Raw genomic sequence first — 18,072 nt, forward strand, 5'->3', positions numbered from 1 at the left:
CACCTTCAGGAAAGGGGTCAGGACTCCTTCAGGGAAAACATTGCTGTGTCCGTGTAGGGTTAGGTAAATATGCCATGCAAAAATAAACCAAAATTATGTCAACAAGGCCCAGGGAGGATGAATCTATTCTAGCACCAATTTAGTTGTTGAAGTCTTCCTGGTGGTACTCTCTAAATCTGTTGCCTGTCGGAGAGTTCAAACAGTCTTTTTTATCATAATCTAAAGAAATAGTTTTGCTTACATAATTAGGGCCACTACTTGATTAGAGGACATTTTAAAGAAGTAAAATGTATGTGATACACATTATGAAGTGTTTGCTTATAATACGTCTATGGGTTGTATCATTAAAGATATGTCAAGTTAAGGGCAAAATTGGTATTAAAATATCAATGATTAAAGAAGTGAGCAAGTACATCAATGTTTTCCTTTATTTGTGAATTTGTTTTGTCCTGGGTAGTGGGTGTTGTATTCAGAAAGACTAACTGTTGATCAGTGAGCTGATGTGAGCTTTTGTAATTGTCTTCTGGAAGATTCTTCAGAAATGGTGCATTTTAGGCTTTTGATGGTGCTTTGACTTAGAGAAAAACATTAGTCCTTTAATTCTAAACCCCTGTTTACATTGTTTGAAGATAGGTTTCAAGCCTCACAAGTGAATCTTTAAAATACTTCTTCTGCTCTCAAGTGTTAGTTTAATGGCTTGGATACCTTGCTGTGGCCCCTCTGTGCACATGACTGGCTTATGTTAAATGATTGGAAGAACATTGCTTTGTGCTTCTAGGTGGATTGCATTCCCATAACTAATTATCAGTAACCATTTTGTGCTGTGTAATGTTCAGAAAGGCTTTCAGGGGACAGAGGTAAGTCTTTCTAGAGCAAGTCTCCCAGCTGAGCAGTGAGAGTAAACCCTACTTCTTGGAAACTTTAATTTACTTTAGCATTTGATGCTACATCAGGGTCATAATCTGACAGCCTCACATGCTGGCATCTTGATTTTAAAACGCCAGTGAATCATTGCACAGTGATCTGTGAAGGAGCATGATTCATTAATTGCTTGTTATTCTAAATTTCCAGCGAAAAGCTTAGGCAGGACTTTGCAATGCAGGCTTCTAAATAATTTTAAGTTTCCCTTGTTAAAATTTTTAAATGAAGGAATTAAACAAAATTATTACTATATCCCATTATAATTCTTTAATTATCTGATTTTTTTGGTGGGGCTAGAGTGGCTGATATGCCAGTCAGCCAAGATGAACTTATTCATACATTCATTCATGCATTTATGCATCTTATGTGTTTATACATAAATATTCCTAGGATACATAATTTCTGTCTGTCTTCTATCTATCATCTGTCTATCTGTCTATCTATCTATCTATCTATCTATCTATCTACCTACCTATGTGTTATCTCTTTGTATCTTTTCATTTTAGGCTCAGAGACTGTGAAGGATACAGAAGACATATTAAGATAGTTTTCTGCCTTTAGGTGCTGTTGATATATTGTCCAAGTAAATATGCCATCAAATGTTAAATTAAAAAACACACACACAACAACTACAACAACAACAACAATGTATGCTGATTTCCTTTTCTTTGATCACTTTTTGGATGTTGATTTTCTTCCTAACTTTTGATGAACACTAACATCATCATTGATCCTCTTCTACAGAAATTATATTATTTTGACTTATTGCTTACAGTTTTTTAAATGTATGTGTGTGCAATGATATAGAAGTACATATGCTGATTTAAACACAAACTTTAAAATTAACATAGCATATAGTTTTGCATCCTCCATTTTTAAACTTGATTATTATATCACCATTAATGTGTTATAATAGTTTCCACTTTTTCCCATTTTTATTGAGAAATACTTGACATACATCTTTGTATAAGTTTAAGGTATACAGAATCATGGTTTGATTTACAGATGTTGTGAAGTGGTTACCACAATTAGTTAAGCTAACATCTATCTTTTTTTAAAAAAATATATTTTATTGATTTTTTTACAGAGAGGAAGGGAGAAAGATAGATAGTTAGAAACATCGATGGGAGAGAAACATCGATCAGCTGCCTCCTGCACATCTCCCACTGGGGATGTGCCCTCAACCCAGGTACATGCCCTTGACCGGAATCGAACCTGGGACCTTTCAGTCCGCAGGCCTACACTCTATCCACTGAGCCAAACCGGTTTCGGCAACATCTATCTTCTTATATAGATACAATAAAAAGAAATGAAAAGAAAAAAAGGAAAAAGTCTTTTTGTGATGAGAACTGTTAGGATTTACTCTCTTAACTTTTCTATATGTCATATAACAATGTTAACTGCAGTCATCATGTTGTATATTGCATCCCTAGTACTTAGTTATCTTATAACTGGAAGCTTGTACCCTTTGACTATCTTCCTCCAATTTCTCCTCTCCCCACTCTCGCCTTTGGTAATGGCAAAAAGTCTGATTTTTCTCTGAGTTTGTTTGTTTTAGATTCCACATGAGATTGTACAGTATGTGTCTTTCTCTGTCTGACTTCTTTCACTTAGAATAGTGCCTTCAGGGTCTATCCATGTTGTCACAAATGGTAGGATTTTTTCATTTTTTATGGATAGAAAACATTCCCACATATATATCTCACAACTAGTTTATCCATTCCTCCACCGATGGACACCTAGGTTTTATCCATGCCTTGGCTATTGTAAATAATGTTGCTATGAACACAGGGGTACAGATATAATTTTGAATTAGTGTTTTCATATCTTCTGGATATATTCCCAGAAGTGGGAGTGCTTGATAGTTTCCACTTTTTTTCCAGTTTTAAAACAATCAATGTAATAGATGTGTTTATACATAAATATTCCTAGGATACATAATTTCAACAGATTTTTTAAATTATATTTTTATTGATTTCAGAGAGGAAGGGAGAGGGAGAGAGAGATAGAAAGATCAATGATGAGAGAGAATCATTGATTGGCTGCTTCCTGCATGCCCCGCACTGGGAACTGAGCCTGCAACCCAGGCATGTGCCCTGACTGGGAATCGAACTGTAACCTCCTGGTTCATAAGTCAGTGCTCAACTACCAGCTGGGCAATTTCAACAGTTTTAAGGTTTTTTGATCCATATTGACAAAATGCTTCTTCAAAGTCTTAACAAATTTTTATTATTAATTTATAATAATTTTTTATTTTATTTAAACTACACTAAAATTGACTTTATAAAAATAAACAAAATATTATCTATTTAATAGGAGAAATATTACTTTACAATTAGTTTTCATTTCCTAAATAGGACATTTTTATGAAAATGTTCTTTAAAAATTGTAGAAATAAACTTTATTAGATTGAAAGAATAAACAATGAATAAATTTGTAGAAAACCAGCAATTAAAAGGATGTAACATCCAGCAACCTTTGTAAAACTTCATATTTTGAGGGGAGTTTTACCCATATATAAAGGGGATAAATAATTTGATTGCATCAGACTAGCTCATACATGAAATTAAGATTATAATGTATTTTATTTTTAAGAACTTGGGAATCAAGGTATTGAAGATTTAAAGATTATTATTTTTAATGTAAGAATTGTGGAAACACTTGAATTTGTTATCATTTAAGATGAAATTATTTTTCTTTAAAAAATACACCTCATCTATGAAATATAAGATAAAACTCTGTATAGCAATCCCAAGTAATGTTGACACTAATACGTAACATTTTCATTATCTCTGCTTTTCTATCTTTAGGACATCCAGGCGGAAATTGATGCCCACAATGACATATTTAAAAGTATTGATGGGAACAGGCAGAAAATGGTAAAAGCACTGGGAAATTCTGAAGAGGCTACTATGCTTCAACATCGACTCGATGATATGAACCAAAGGTGGAACGACTTGAAAGCAAAATCTGCTAGCATCAGGTCAGAATAATCAATGTCAGAACACAACTAATGGGGGAGGGGGTTTCATGACTCTTGTGTATAAGACAGAGAACCAGCTACTTACCCAGAAATACCCTAAGATTTAAATGCAAAGACTATTTTTTTAAAGTCCTAGTTTTAGTTCCATCAGTGTCCCGTGCCCTTTGCCATCTATTCTTGATTATTCACAATATATTTGCATATATTCAACCTAATGATACCAATTATAATGTTACCTACACCTGATAATTTTTGTTTACCTTAGGCAAGTACTATGTTAGGATCCTTGCAAACATTACTTTTTTCAGTACTCAAAAAATTCTAGTAAGGTCAATAGTAAAATTCTTTCTTAATATGAAGAAACAGGCTTAATGAATGTGAGGAACTCGCCAAGAATTTGAACTAACAAGTGCCAAGCCAGGATTTGAATCTAGACCTTTTGGACTCTTGGCAATGAACATGTTTTGCCTCATCATGCTATTTGTATATCCAATTTGAAGATGTTTTATAGAAATTAAATATTGCTTATGGACACTAAAATGGAAAATTGATGATTCATGTCTGCATTTGCAGAGAGTAAAATTAAATAAAGATGAATCTGAGGACCAAAATGCTGACTAGGAAAGGACCTTGGGCAAATACTTCTGTGACAAGTATTATTGTTATTGAGAGTCAAGAATATTTTAGAATTATATTTAATAGATGGTGAATATAAGTTTAGAAGAAACTGAGATCATGTAACTGAGCAAACATCCAAAAACAAATGTTGGGGAAAGACCAAGATCTTGCACCTGGATCAGTTTCTTTTAAAGTTCGGAAACTGTATGATTTATGGAAAAATGTACAACCTTAAACCAAATGATCTTGAGTTTGACTTTTTAAATTAACTTATTGACCTTGAACAAGTCACTTAGTCTCCCTGAGCCTTAGTTTTTAAATTCATAAAATATAACTATTTAATTTGTATGATTGATGTGAAGATTGAATAGGATAACCTGATAGGTCCTTAATCTATGTGAAGCCTGTTCAGTGTAGTTATTATTATTTTTTTTTTACATAAAGATGCTCAGTGATTTCATAAAACTAGCATACAAAGACTAGAAATCTTCAATGATTATTATTGTGAATTAATTTTTAAGTTTTTTTTCTGAAGAGATGTCCAAAAGCTTTTATTCTTCTGGGGATCATTGAGGAAGATTTGCACTTCATTTTATACTTAAAGGACAGGGTCATGTATCATGGCTATGAAAGCCTCAGTATAAAGATCTCATTGAAAATCATGTCAGAATCAGCCAACTATCCTATCTAATAAAAGAGAAAAATGGTAATTGGCGTACGACGATACCCTTTTCATTGGCTAATCAGGGCTATATGCAAATCAACTGCCAACTAAGATTGGCAGTTAACTGCCAACAAGATGGCGGTTAATTTGCATATGTAGGCACAATGCAGGGAGGCGAAAGGGAAAGCAGGAAGAAGCCCCCTGCCACTGACAGTGATCGGAAACCCAGGGGGGAGCTAAGAGCTGGGGGGCAGGGCAAAGGCGCCTTTGCCGCCCTGGCCAGTGATAGCAGGAAGTAGGGGTGGAGCCAGCGATGGGAGCTGGGCACAGTCGAAGCTGGCAGTCCCAGGAGCTAGGGGTCCCTTGCCTGGGCCTAAAGCGGAGCCCACGATCGCGGGGCCGCTGCCACTGCAGGTCCCCGCTGCCCGGGCCGGACGCCTAGGCCAGAGGCGTCCGGCCTGGGCAAGGGGCCGATCCTGTGATTGGAGGGTGATGGGGGTCAACACCTGAGGGATCCCAGTATGTGAGAGGGGGCAGGCTGGGCTGAGGGACACTCCCCCCCCCCCCCCCACACACACACCCAGTGGCTGTCCTTGAGGAAGGAAGAGAACCTGGAGAGTATTGTCAAGAGCCAAGAGGAGGGAGTTTCAGAAAGAAGGGCTTAGTTAATAGTGCTGGCTGCTTGAAGAAGTCGAGTAAGGTCAGGGCTGCTGAGTCCAGCTGTAATTAGAAGGGCTTTGATGACTTTGCCAGGATCATTTTGTGATTGAGGCAAAAATCTGATTGTGGAGGACTAACGAGTCAGAATGGGAAGTGAGGCACTGGAAATAGAACTGAGTCTACACAGTCTCATGTTCTCAAGTAACTGCCCTGAAGTGGCGGGGGGGGAGAGAACATATGGCTATAACTATATTATTACCCATAACAGTATCATGAGCCTATAACAGCTGGCAGGCTCCATCTATATCTAGATTGACCTTTCTCTGCTTTCATATAGATTAGATATGTTCAAAGTAATGAGTGATATAGTCTTCATTTTTATCTTCAAAAAATGGACAAAATAAATTTTATGACTATATTCATCATTACTTAGACATTTATAAAAGATAAAATGGTTTATTATTCTCAGTAGTGGGTCCTCATATGGGAAGCATACCTCAGAGAGAAGTGGTAGAGGATAGTGTTTCTAATGTTTTACTCAGGAGCTAGACTGCCTGGATTTAAACACTGGCTTTGCCACTTATCAGCTGTGGCCCCATGAGCAGGTTACTTAGCCTATTGTTAGTTTCATTGATCACAGTTCTGTTTGGCACTGATCAGCTCCAAGGACATAGAAATTTTCTCTACTCCATCTTTTTCTACCTTTATTCACTAGGAATTTCTGAGCAGGTCCCCAACAAGGCTGGATTCTGAACAAATATGAACCAAAAGTATGGCTAATCCTATATAATAAAAGCCTAATATGCTAAGTTTCTGGTCATCCAGTCATCCGTTCAACCAATCAAAGTGTAATGTGCTAATGATATGCTAAGGCCGCTCAGCCGCTCGCTATGACATGCATTGACCACCAGGGGCCAGGCACTCTGACTGATAGGTTAGCTTGCTGCTGGGGGATGGCAAGATGGGCCAGACATGCCCTGAAACCTTCCTTCAGTCCCTCCCTGGCCCCGATCATGCACCGGTGGGGTCCCTCGGCCTGGCCTGTAATCCAGGACCCCGTGGGGATGTTGGAGAGCAGGTTTTAGCCCAATCCTGCAGGCCAGGACGAGGGACCCCACTGGTACATGAATTCGTGCACCAGGTCTCTAGTAGGAATAACAGTGTCATGTGAATTGCTGAGGTTGAGAATAGAGCTTAGCGTAAGAGGTAAATGGGGCTGTTCACTGAACCCCACAATGAGGTGGAAATTACTAGCAGTTACAATTCAAGGTGGTTTCCAGAGTGCAACTCCCTACATGGAAGACTAGAAAGAACTCAGTATCTACAGACCTGTTATCAGGAGTTAAGGGTGGCTGAGCTAAGCACACCCAGTAATCCCCAGATTTAAAGATCAGATTCCTCATTCTACCTCTCCAGGGAATGAGGGAATAAAGGGGCAGAGAAGAGGCCAGAAGTGTGCTTAGTGAGAAAATCCCTACCCAAGGCAGGAAGTGTTCTTCTCATTAGCAAATATGCAGAAACAGCCTATCTCCCAGACACCTGCCTCCTTCGGTCCTTACTGAAAATGATGGCTGTTAAGCACTGATTTTCTGCTTCTCTGTTCTTTCCTCTCATTCCTTTTTAATATAGAGGAAGGGAGAGGGAGAGAGAAATAGAAACATCAATGATGAGAGAAAAATCATTAATTGGCTGCCTCCTGCACACCCCATACTGAGGATCAAGTCCACAACCCTGGCATGTGTCCTGACTGGGAATCAAACCATGATCTCCTGGTTCATAAGTCGACTCTTAACCACTGAGCTGTGCTGGCCGGGCTTTTTGCTCATTCCTTTAAAGAAAAGTCTACCCTTAACACTGACTTCTCTTGTGAACAAAATCTCCTGTGCCTTTAATATTTCTGTAAGTTCTTCCACCACTTTTCTTTATAATTGAAAACTGGCTTTCCCCCTAATTGCCTGGTTTACTTAAATTTAATTAAATTTAAGTTTAACATGTCCATTTTCCTCACCTGGCAGACATTGGGAATAATCTGCATATTTAGCAACTGGTATGGATACCAAACAATCAGAATGCCAGCCAAAGACTTCTAGTATGGCACCCGCAGAACACCGGCTGAACAGGAGTCCTGCCGCACAGCTGGTAACAGGGAGAGGTGGCAGCCTCTTCACTGTTTCCAAAGCATTGCTTCTCCATCTGTCAACAACTTCTCCTTAGAAGTGAATACATCCATTAGTCTACCCTCTCACCATCTAATTCTTGCTTCCTCCTGATCTGCTGTGCACTCTCCTACTTTCCTCATTAATTTAAGCATCTGACTTCCCTTTCCTTTTCCATCTTTTCTTCAGTTGTCATTTTGGGTGTGGATATTGGTAATTTTTTATATTTTCTCTTCCAAGTTTCTGTTTTTACTTTATCTATAAAAGTCTTTATCCCTATTCTGTTTCCAAGTCCCATAGACTTGGCCCTACCTAAGATTCAGTTCATGCCCCATGTCAACTTGGTGTTCCTGAGACACTTGATCTTCAAGAGACCAAGGGCAAATTGTTCTCCAGAGCACATGTATTATTTTACTACATTCCACCTGCCCATGAGCATCTCAATGCCACTGTTTTCCATGTTAGTTAGAGAAGAGCCCTCTGTTATAAAATCCGAATTGCTTACAGTATCATCAGTAAATCAGCTCTCCTTCACATTAAAGTTATGGATCTGATGAAGTGGGTACCTTCTTTCATTACCTTATTATATAACAGGACCACCTCTATACTATTATCCAACTTTATAGTTTTGTCCTGTATATATAATTAATCTACAATACTACAACTAGAGTTTTTAAAAATACATATACATTTTTTAATATTTTCAACTTTTGAATTCTTAGCTTTCTTTTTATTTTCCTTCTTCCTAAACCTGCCCATCTCTGTCCCCATCTTTAGTTGCTTAAACCCTTCCTTTTTTCAAATTCATCAATGCATTAGCCAGTTTGGATTCCATCAGAAGCCATTTCAATGATGTCAGGATCTTAAATTTCCTCTTCCCCCTTGATTTTCCATCTGCTTTTTAAATGACATTCTGATGATCACACCTTCTCTTTCTCCTGCTCTTAATTCTGGATTACTTAGTATTGCACTAGAACAGTGGTTCTCAACCTTCCTAATGCCGCGACCCTTTAATACAGTTCCTCATGTTAGGGTGACCCCCAATTTCATTGTTACAAATTGAACATAATTAAAGCATAGTGATTAATCACAAAAACAATATGTAATTATATATGTGTTTTCCAATGGTCTTAGGCAACCCCTGTGAAAGGGCCATTCGACCCCCTAAGGGGTCGTGATCCACAGGTTGAGAACTGCTGCCCTAGAAAGTAAGAAATATCATTTCTTTAATTTGAGACTTTCTACTTAGAATTGGTATTGTGATGCTGAATGGTGTTCTGTAATCTTCACCACCATGCCTATTTTTAAAAGACTTTGATTCTGCTTTAGCTCCCACACTCCCTCTCTGCAGGTGGTCTTGTTTCATTTTTTTTCTGGGAGTGAGGCCATTTGATAAATTCCCCTTCTGTGCGTTCTGAATTTTAAATTGTGTTTTAATTGTGATAAAGTTAATATTGTCATAGCAGGGGGCATTTGCTCTAATTGATCATCATTTTTATAAAGAGAATATCTGCCAAAGATCATAATAACAGTTAATATTTATTAAACATCCATGTGCCAGACCTACATTAAGTGCTTTACAGACATTACCTCCTTGGGCCATGGTGTGGTCATTGGAACTATGTAATAATATTTGGCTCAGTATCTTGGTTAATATCATAAATATTATTTTATAATCTCGTTGGATGACTATGATTAAACTTTTTAAATACTAATATCCAAGGTACCAAATATTCTTTTGTGCTAAATACCAATACATTCAGCTGTACATTATATCTAGAATAGCGTAAGAGAAGATAGTTAATGATTTGAAACTTCAGCTAGGAGATAGGCTCTTAAGAATATTTGACAATATTTTTTCCTCCCTGGAAAAAATGTGAATTGCAAATATACTAATAAATTCAGTAATGGGAATGACATGGTTTAAATTTTTATATTACATTTATTTAATTTAGGATTATGCTAATTAAATATCTACTTATCAGCTTAGTGATGTTTAATATAGGTTCTTATTAACATATGGTTTCAAAAGCCAGTGAAATTGTCAAATCTAATGAAAACAGAGTTCAAAGACAAAATTCTATCATCCCATTCTTTTATGAGCCTCATAAAAATTCAGGGCATCTTTTAAAAAGCTGTTAGAGAATATTAACCTTTAACATCCTCATTACATCTAATGTTACCGCATTTTACAATGTCACTGACTCCACTTTTAATCTTAGGTAACTGATTTTGCTAAGCATGTTGTAAAACTACTAAAACTTCCTTTTCTCGGGTCTGATAGAGGAAGGTTATGCTGCTCTCTCCTTTCTTTTTCTCTTTGAGTTGGTGCGGGGCCCTACGCTTTCTGCAGCGATGGAAGTGGTCTACATCAGCATTCTTCAGTAGGGCAGCCAGTACCACATGTGACATGTTGGCACTTGAAACATAGCTAGTGCAACTGATGAACTGAATTTCAAATTTTATTTAACTGAAATTTAATTGAAATTGCCACATGTTGCTGGTGGTGACCATATTGGAAGCCCAGCTCTAGTGTTCCTTCAGCACAGACTGAATTCTGAGGACTTCATTTTTTTTTTCCTAATGGGTCTTCATTCTCTTTCTGGGAGCAGAAATAATGCTCTTTTGATGTTACTGGTTGATTTTGTACTAACAAAGGTATTTTCTTTTATTATAACTTTAACTTGTAATCTATGAGTTATAATCATAAACTAAAAATAAATTTGATTTTTTGTGAGAATGCCAAATTGGACATCTAAATCTATAGTCCTCACACAATAGGGGTTAGTATGTCTTTGCTCCTCTTAGGTTGGGTCATATACTCTCTGGTGGACCTGCTTTCCAGATGTCTACATGTCTGTCTGGGAAAGAGCTTGGGCTTGAGTTTGTATTCCACAGTCTCACCATAGCTTCCTGAACACATTACTTCTTTCTCTCAGCCATAGTTCCCTCCTGGAGTTGGTAGGTTTCCTACTTCAGAGTGCATTTGGATTACTTGTCTTTCTGGTAACTTGACCTTTGAAGTTTCTATTTCTGAAGCAGTGTAGTACCTGATATCAGAGTGGTTGCTACATAAATTTTGTTTGTATTGAATAAATGAAAAAAACTATTTTATTTTAATAAATGCCCCTCCTTACAAAGTTTCCTTTCTTTTTTATATCTGTATACTGGGAGAAAGGACTAAAAACTTATTTGAAAAAAACATTGAAAAGAAGAGGCATCTGGTGTTTTAAAATAAATATTAATACATCATTTCTTTCTCTCTCTCCCCCTCCCTCCCACCCTCTCTGCCTGCCTGCCTCCCTCCCTCCCTCTCTTCTTCCCTCCCTTTCTCATTTTTTTTCTTGGCTATCAAGTACAGCATTGGGAATATAATCAATAATATTGTAATAAGTATGTAGGTATCAGATGGATGCTAGACTTATGGTAGGGTCACTTCATAAGTTATATAAATGCCTAACCACTATGCTATATATCTGAAATTAATATGATATTTAATGTCAACTGTATTTCAAAAATAAAAATATTAAAAATAAAGTAAATGGCAGGATATTCTCTACTATAGGGTGTCCCCAAAAATGTATACACACTTTGAATAATTCATTAATTCCAGTGGGTTAAATATGATAAGAAATAAACATTAATTGAGCTATCAGCTGTTGAAGTGTTTATATATTTTTTTGGGATAACTTGTATACTTAGATAATTATCATTTTTATGAATCTCTACCTTCTAAAAACGTTTTGCATATTTTTATAAATAATTTGTCATTTACAAATGTTTAGTCAGCTGTAAATTAAATTATTCAATCTAAAAAGAGGGAATTTTTATAAAGCATATTATTTAGTAGACATCATCCTAGGTTGATAAAGACTTTAATTCAGTGAAAGTATTTATTATTTTGCCCCTGTCAGGTGACCAAAGAATGAACTGAAGCAGGTGAGAGTTAGGATAATGAGTCAATTATCTATAATGTAAGTGCCCACAGATATGTGTCAAATAAAAAAAAAATGTTTTACGTGAAGATTCTGAAAACATGATTGATGACTGGTTCTAAAGTCTTGGGGGAATGTAAGCTTTAAAGTGTCTAGAGACAAATTGAGAAAGTACAATTAACATCATACACAAATTTAAGGTTTCTTCTTGCAAAGCATTCAACCCATTGCCCAAGAAAAAGCTTTCATCTTGTAAGATGAAAGAATTAAATTGAAACTAGAACACTGAAGGCTACTACGGAAGCATGCATTTATTTGGGCATATGGTAGCAATCCACTAAACACAGTTATAGTCCATTGGAGAATAACCAAAACAGATTTTCCAGGCAAAGATTCTGCCAGATCAGGTTGCTTTTTACTATGGAAAAATAAAGATGCAGAGAAGTACATATACTAATGTTGACTTTTTAAATTTCAAAGTCACTTTAATATCTTTTATAAAAATATTGTCTTCTTCTTTATACATAGTTCTTCAGGAGCTGAGTGCCATAGATTTCCATGATCAATTTTATTATTTCTATTCAGTGAAGAGAGTTAATTGCATTGAAAAAGGCATTTGCATGCTCTTCAATACAATGAGTGTGTAACTGGAAATCAAAGGAATGTCTGGTTTGTTATTGATTAAAGAGTTAACTACAGACATTGAAGATTCAGGATCAAATAATCTAAAATAAGAGGTCAGGGTATGTGCATACGTGTTTTGCACACAGAGTGTCAAACACTTCTTGATTTACTAAGGACCTCTGATTTCTACTCTGGTTTATAACGGTCTTTTTAAAAAAATTATACTTAAAAATACTGGCAAGAAATTGCATCAGATCAGTCAAATGTACTTATGGCAAAATAGTTTTTAACTTTCAGAGAGGTTTTCAGTTAATATAATTGAAATTATTTAGTTCTGCTCTGTGACGAGTAAAATCATTATTTATCAGGGATAGGTAATTACATATTTGGCCTAAAATTAATCAATATGAACACAGAAAAGCTAGCACTCGAGCAGAATTGGAATCTCATTAAAGAGCAATTTTATACAGCATAGGGAATATAGTCAATAGTGTTGTAATAACTGTGCATGGTGTCAGGTGGGTAGTAGGCCTGTCAGATTGATCACTTTGTAAGGTATATAAATGTCTAAGCACTGTGTTTTACATCTGAAACTAATATAATAAGGTATGTCAACTATAATTAAAAACTAACTTTTAAAAAGATAAATATGAAAAAGAGGCGACTCAAAGAAAGGAACAATTTTGTAAAGTGAGGTCAATTATAGCACCTATGGAATGAATAGAAAAGATTGTAAATGCAAGAGAATAAAATAAAATTTTTAATCATACAATTCTCCAAGAACTATAAAAATACCATAAACTTCTTTTTGTATTTAAATTTTATTTTTTAAAATTATTTTATACCTAGCTCTTTTGAATAAGACATATAATGTTAATTCTTTTTCTATTAGCCAGTAGACAGTGGAACTAAAAATAGATCACAGGACAATTGGCTTTTTGTATGTGACTGAATACTGATTCATACTATTTTAGGGAAATTTTTCTTTTAAATAATAATATTGGAGATGAGCTAGAAATCAATAACTTATAGTTCTGAAAAGATTATGAACTTTTTAAACAAAGAACCAATATTGTTGATCTGTTTCTGGGAGTACCACCTAATGTGATCAATGGGGAAATATCTGTTTGAATTATCTAGAACAGGTAATTCCGCTTTAAGACAGAGCCTCAAGTAGATCAGATGTGCAAAAAAGGAAGTCACTGGTAGGTCTGAGGGACAGTAGTGGCCGTGTCTAGTATCTCTCAGTAAAAAAGCAGCTTTGTGGAAGGGGCAATCCTAATGCCATTGTCAAGGTGAGAACTGCTGTCTGAGAGGATATGAAACCTGATCCACAGAGGTTTCTTGCACGTGGTGTTGCCCAAATCTTTTCTCATCCTAAATCCTTAGTCTTTGCAAACTATTGCAGAACAAGGCTTACGTCTGTCTCTATCAGCCTTGCCCTTTTGATCTGAAAGGTCAAGGTAATTCCATTTCACGCAGATTAGTGCTTAAGTCCACATTCACAGTCTGTCCACTGGGGTGAAGCAGGATTGACTAAATGCTGATTCCTTGAGTCTCTGCAGTTGTTTCTGATGGATCTGTCTTTTCAAATCCAGCCCATGTGCTGTGGGCTGGAGACTGGATACGTGGGTTTTCTCCAAGACCCTTATGGGAACAACGAACAAATTTGTTCTTTGCATTTCTATTTTCAAAGGCCTTGGCTGTTATTGGAGCCTTCATCACATAAAAATGTATTTCCAAAATCTGGTTTCCTGATTGTGAAGTTCATAATTTAAGTATCTGAATGTACTCTTCTGTGTGAAAAATAGAAATTATTATTAAAACAAAGACTTCCCTTAAAGCAGACTATAAACTACAACAATCAGTGATTTCTGCTAAGTTGTTTTCATTCACAGTGGAAATTTGTCACTGGACATCAGTCAGCCTTAACCCAAATAATGTAGTGTCCAAGTAATGCCTTATTGTTTTCTAAGTTTTGATGTAAATGTTGGTGATGGTCTGCTTTCAGTAGTTTATTTGGTTACAAAAGAAATCAGGACATTAGCAATTTCCTTTCCTAAAAAAATTAATTAGTTTTTGTTGGGAAGAAAAGTAATATGGGCCTATTGTAAATATTGTTGTTACAAAAATTCATAAAAAGTAGGTGTTTACTGTGTTCTTACTAGTAACCACAGCTGGTATACATCTTTCTAAACATTGTTTATACATATAATTTCTTTCTTCTCTATCCCTCTCTTCATGTATATAGATGAAATGAGAAAATTTTATTCTGAATGTGCAAATATACTTTACATAAACTACAGAAACTTGGTTTTACAATTTTACATTATGTTGTGCACATTCTTCTTAAAAGCCTCATGTTTACGCTTTTGTGGTATGGAGGTGTACATTATAATTTTGATAGATAGTACCAGCATGTACTCTGAATTCAAAATAACTTCCTTACAGGAAATTATATCTATAATATATATTATTAAGAAACATGGTCAATAGTATTATAATAACTATAATTTTATTATTAGGTTTTTTTTGTTTTTTTTTTTACAAAGAGTTGGCTTCTTTCTTAGACATGAACATTTAGTCGGTCATACAAGATTATTAGGCTAAGAGAAAGTATATACTTTTTTGGATGCATTTCAAACATCTAAATGTGGTCAGCATTGTTTCTCAACAGGGCCCATTTGGAGGCCAGTGCTGAGAAGTGGAACAGGTTGCTGATATCCCTGGAAGAACTGATCAAATGGCTGAATATGAAAGATGAAGAGCTTAAACAACAAATGCCTATTGGAGGGGATGTTCCAGCCTTACAGCTCCAATATGATCATTGTAAAGTAAGTTGACCACATATGGTGGGTATATTTTAAAATTAATTTTGATTTTGGTGAAATAAATACTCAAAATAAAATTCTAGAGAAATATCAGTTGAACCAAGTATCACAGATTCCCCCCACCTCCGCTTCTAAATTTCAGTATCTATACATTTATTTTATACATTTATTTTAAATTGTATCAATTGCTTCCATTTGTTTCAAATTAATTTTTCTCTTCATATTTAACTAAATATGAAGAGAAAAATGTAATGTTTAAAAAACATTACAGACATCTAAAGCATAATATTGCTTTTAGGTGATTACAAAATTTATCTAACTTTCCAATAGTTTTAAAATACTAATATCTTATATTGGGGATTTTTTTTACTATATGTTAATCTTAAATTTAAAAGTCATAGAATCATAAAGAATTGCAAACTGTTTATAATAAATGAAAGTGAAAAAATAAGGACTTGAAGTAGTAAGAAAATAGAATGGACTTAGGTCTTATAGCAAATGATAGTAGTATTTAAGATCATTTTATGTTTTCTTTTTCTGAAGTTAGATCTTTTTTTGAGTTACGTTTTCATTCTGCTCAAATTTCTGTCTCTATGCAAATTTGTACTTCTACACTGATAAGCAGATATGCTGAAATGTTATCAACTGACAGATTAATTCTTAGATCCTTGTATTAAGTTCTTTGCCTTATTAACTTTTTATTCATTTATTTATTCCTTCATACTGATTTCTCATATTACATATCAGCTTGTTCTACTGTATATTTTATTCTCTTCACATGCAATGCAAGTTCTCATTCTAAATATGTACATTTTAATGTGATGTCAGAATGCGGTTCCCATTTAAAAAATGGCAAACACCAACATATGCATCTTTAAAGGAAGGTGTCATCTATGTAATATATTGCTTCAATGCAAAATGATAAGCCCATGAGATTTATTTTATCTTGAACCCTTCTGATGAGGTTATTCAAATGACCATTTGGGCAAACTCTCTCTTTCTACTTAAAAAGAGAATATGATAGAGAAATAACTCAAACATGAATTATTTATTTCTGAAATTTTCCATTTAATATTTTCAAACTGCAGTTGACTCCAGTTAAAGTGAAACCATGGAAAGTGAAACAGTGGATAAGGGAGGACTGCTGTAATGGTTTTATAAAGGTGGGGACTGATCGAACATGCTTCCTTGCTGATGGGAATGATCCTGTAAAGTGAGAAAAGTCAGTGACGCAGGGGGGAGGGTGCCATCCAGGAACAGTGACGGGTGGATCCAATGTACAAGTGGAGCAGTTTGTTTTAGGTAGAAGGGCAAGGATTTCATCTATTTTAACAGGTAACTGTCTGAATTACTTTATTTTGAACCACACAGTACTATTTAGAGAAGTAGAATTAATTTGACATAATCTCTCAATGCTAAATTAGAACATCTAGAGATTATGAGCTGAATGGGTTTCACTTCGTTTTCATACCAATGTGACTATTAAGTTATGTGGGGCCATTCATCAGAACTCTAACACCCTTTCTCCAATAGAGTGCATGATTGAGTTTAGAAAAGGAAACCACTAAGAATCATTGAAAGTGTATGGTTCAGGTAAAATTTCTTGTTGGTTTGTCCATTCCCTTAGGAATCTTCTGACCTTTGTTTAACCCAATGTAATTCTTATATTCAAGTTTCATACGAGTCAGGACATTAGGGCCTTAAACTGAATTACCAAGATAAGCAAACTTGCTTATTAAAATAATGAACTTGAACATTATCTTTAAAATAGCAACACCCCACCATAAAGTTTAATGTGTGTGCGTGTGTGCGTATCCCCTGGTAAAGCAATCTGAGACTCCTCCTGCAAACCTGTAACTTCAAGGTCTTGCTGTGTTATGAGGCTAGTTAATGTGAGAAATTCACCTCTTGGTAAAATTGCTTAAAATTAATTTCCAAGTCCCCCTCCTACTTTGCCACCTATGTTGACTTCCTTCTCATCAAACGTGAAATGCATGGCCCCATACAGTTAGTAAAGAGAAGTAGCAGTTCTCTAAGTGAGCCTGCACCTACCTGCCATACTCCCATCTAGTTGTGTGCAGTCTAATCTGTCACCTGAACTGGATAGGTGTAATTGGAACCTCACCCCAAAGGGTTTATCCAAGTCTAGAGGGAGAATCAAAGTAGTCTAATAGCCGTTACTCTGGTGGTGAAATTAACAGTGGACCACAAGAAACAGAGGTCTGTGAAACCAAGTGGCATAGCCCACCCCTTTATTCAGCCCATTCCTAAAAAACTAACTGCCTCTGAACATAGTTAGCCCAGAGACAATTTCATGTCTCTCACAGTTTATTTCTTTATTCAGGAAACTTCTGTGTTACACCTGATATTTGCCAGATACATTGCTAGATACTGGGCATGCATCAGTTTATGACTGTTTTTGCTGTCACAGATGTCACCCTCTAGCAGCAGAGATACGTTTGAAAAAAAGTAATGACAGTAGATATCAAAAACGCTGTAATGTGAACATGAACACAAGCCAGGGAAGCACAGATGAATCGTGATTATTTGTACTTGGGAAGATTGGGTAGGACTCCATAGAGCAAGAGGCCTTTGAGCTAGAAAGACACTGTGGAATAAGAATACACTACAGATTTTTACAAAAACTTCTGGCAGAAAAATCCTCCAAATTTGCCACAGT

The 18,072-nt window shown here is 35.7% G+C and overlaps 1 protein-coding gene across 8 annotated transcripts in view; it reads left to right on the forward strand.

Annotated features, from left to right (window-relative positions):
- The window catches only part of UTRN (utrophin), a 446,319-nt gene that overhangs the window by 307,371 nt on the left and 120,876 nt on the right, over nucleotides 1-18,072 (forward strand). For all 8 annotated transcript variants that reach the window (XM_059700586.1, XM_059700589.1, XM_059700588.1 and 5 more), the window contains 2 exons: nucleotides 3,732-3,904; nucleotides 15,239-15,395. In XM_059700586.1, the coding sequence (XP_059556569.1) occupies nucleotides 3,732-3,904; nucleotides 15,239-15,395 (330 nt within the window). The remainder of the gene's footprint in view (nucleotides 1-3,731; nucleotides 3,905-15,238; nucleotides 15,396-18,072) is intronic.

Source organism: Myotis daubentonii, chromosome 6 (assembly GCF_963259705.1).
Source record: "Myotis daubentonii chromosome 6, mMyoDau2.1, whole genome shotgun sequence".
NCBI lineage: Eukaryota > Metazoa > Chordata > Mammalia > Chiroptera > Vespertilionidae > Myotis > Myotis daubentonii.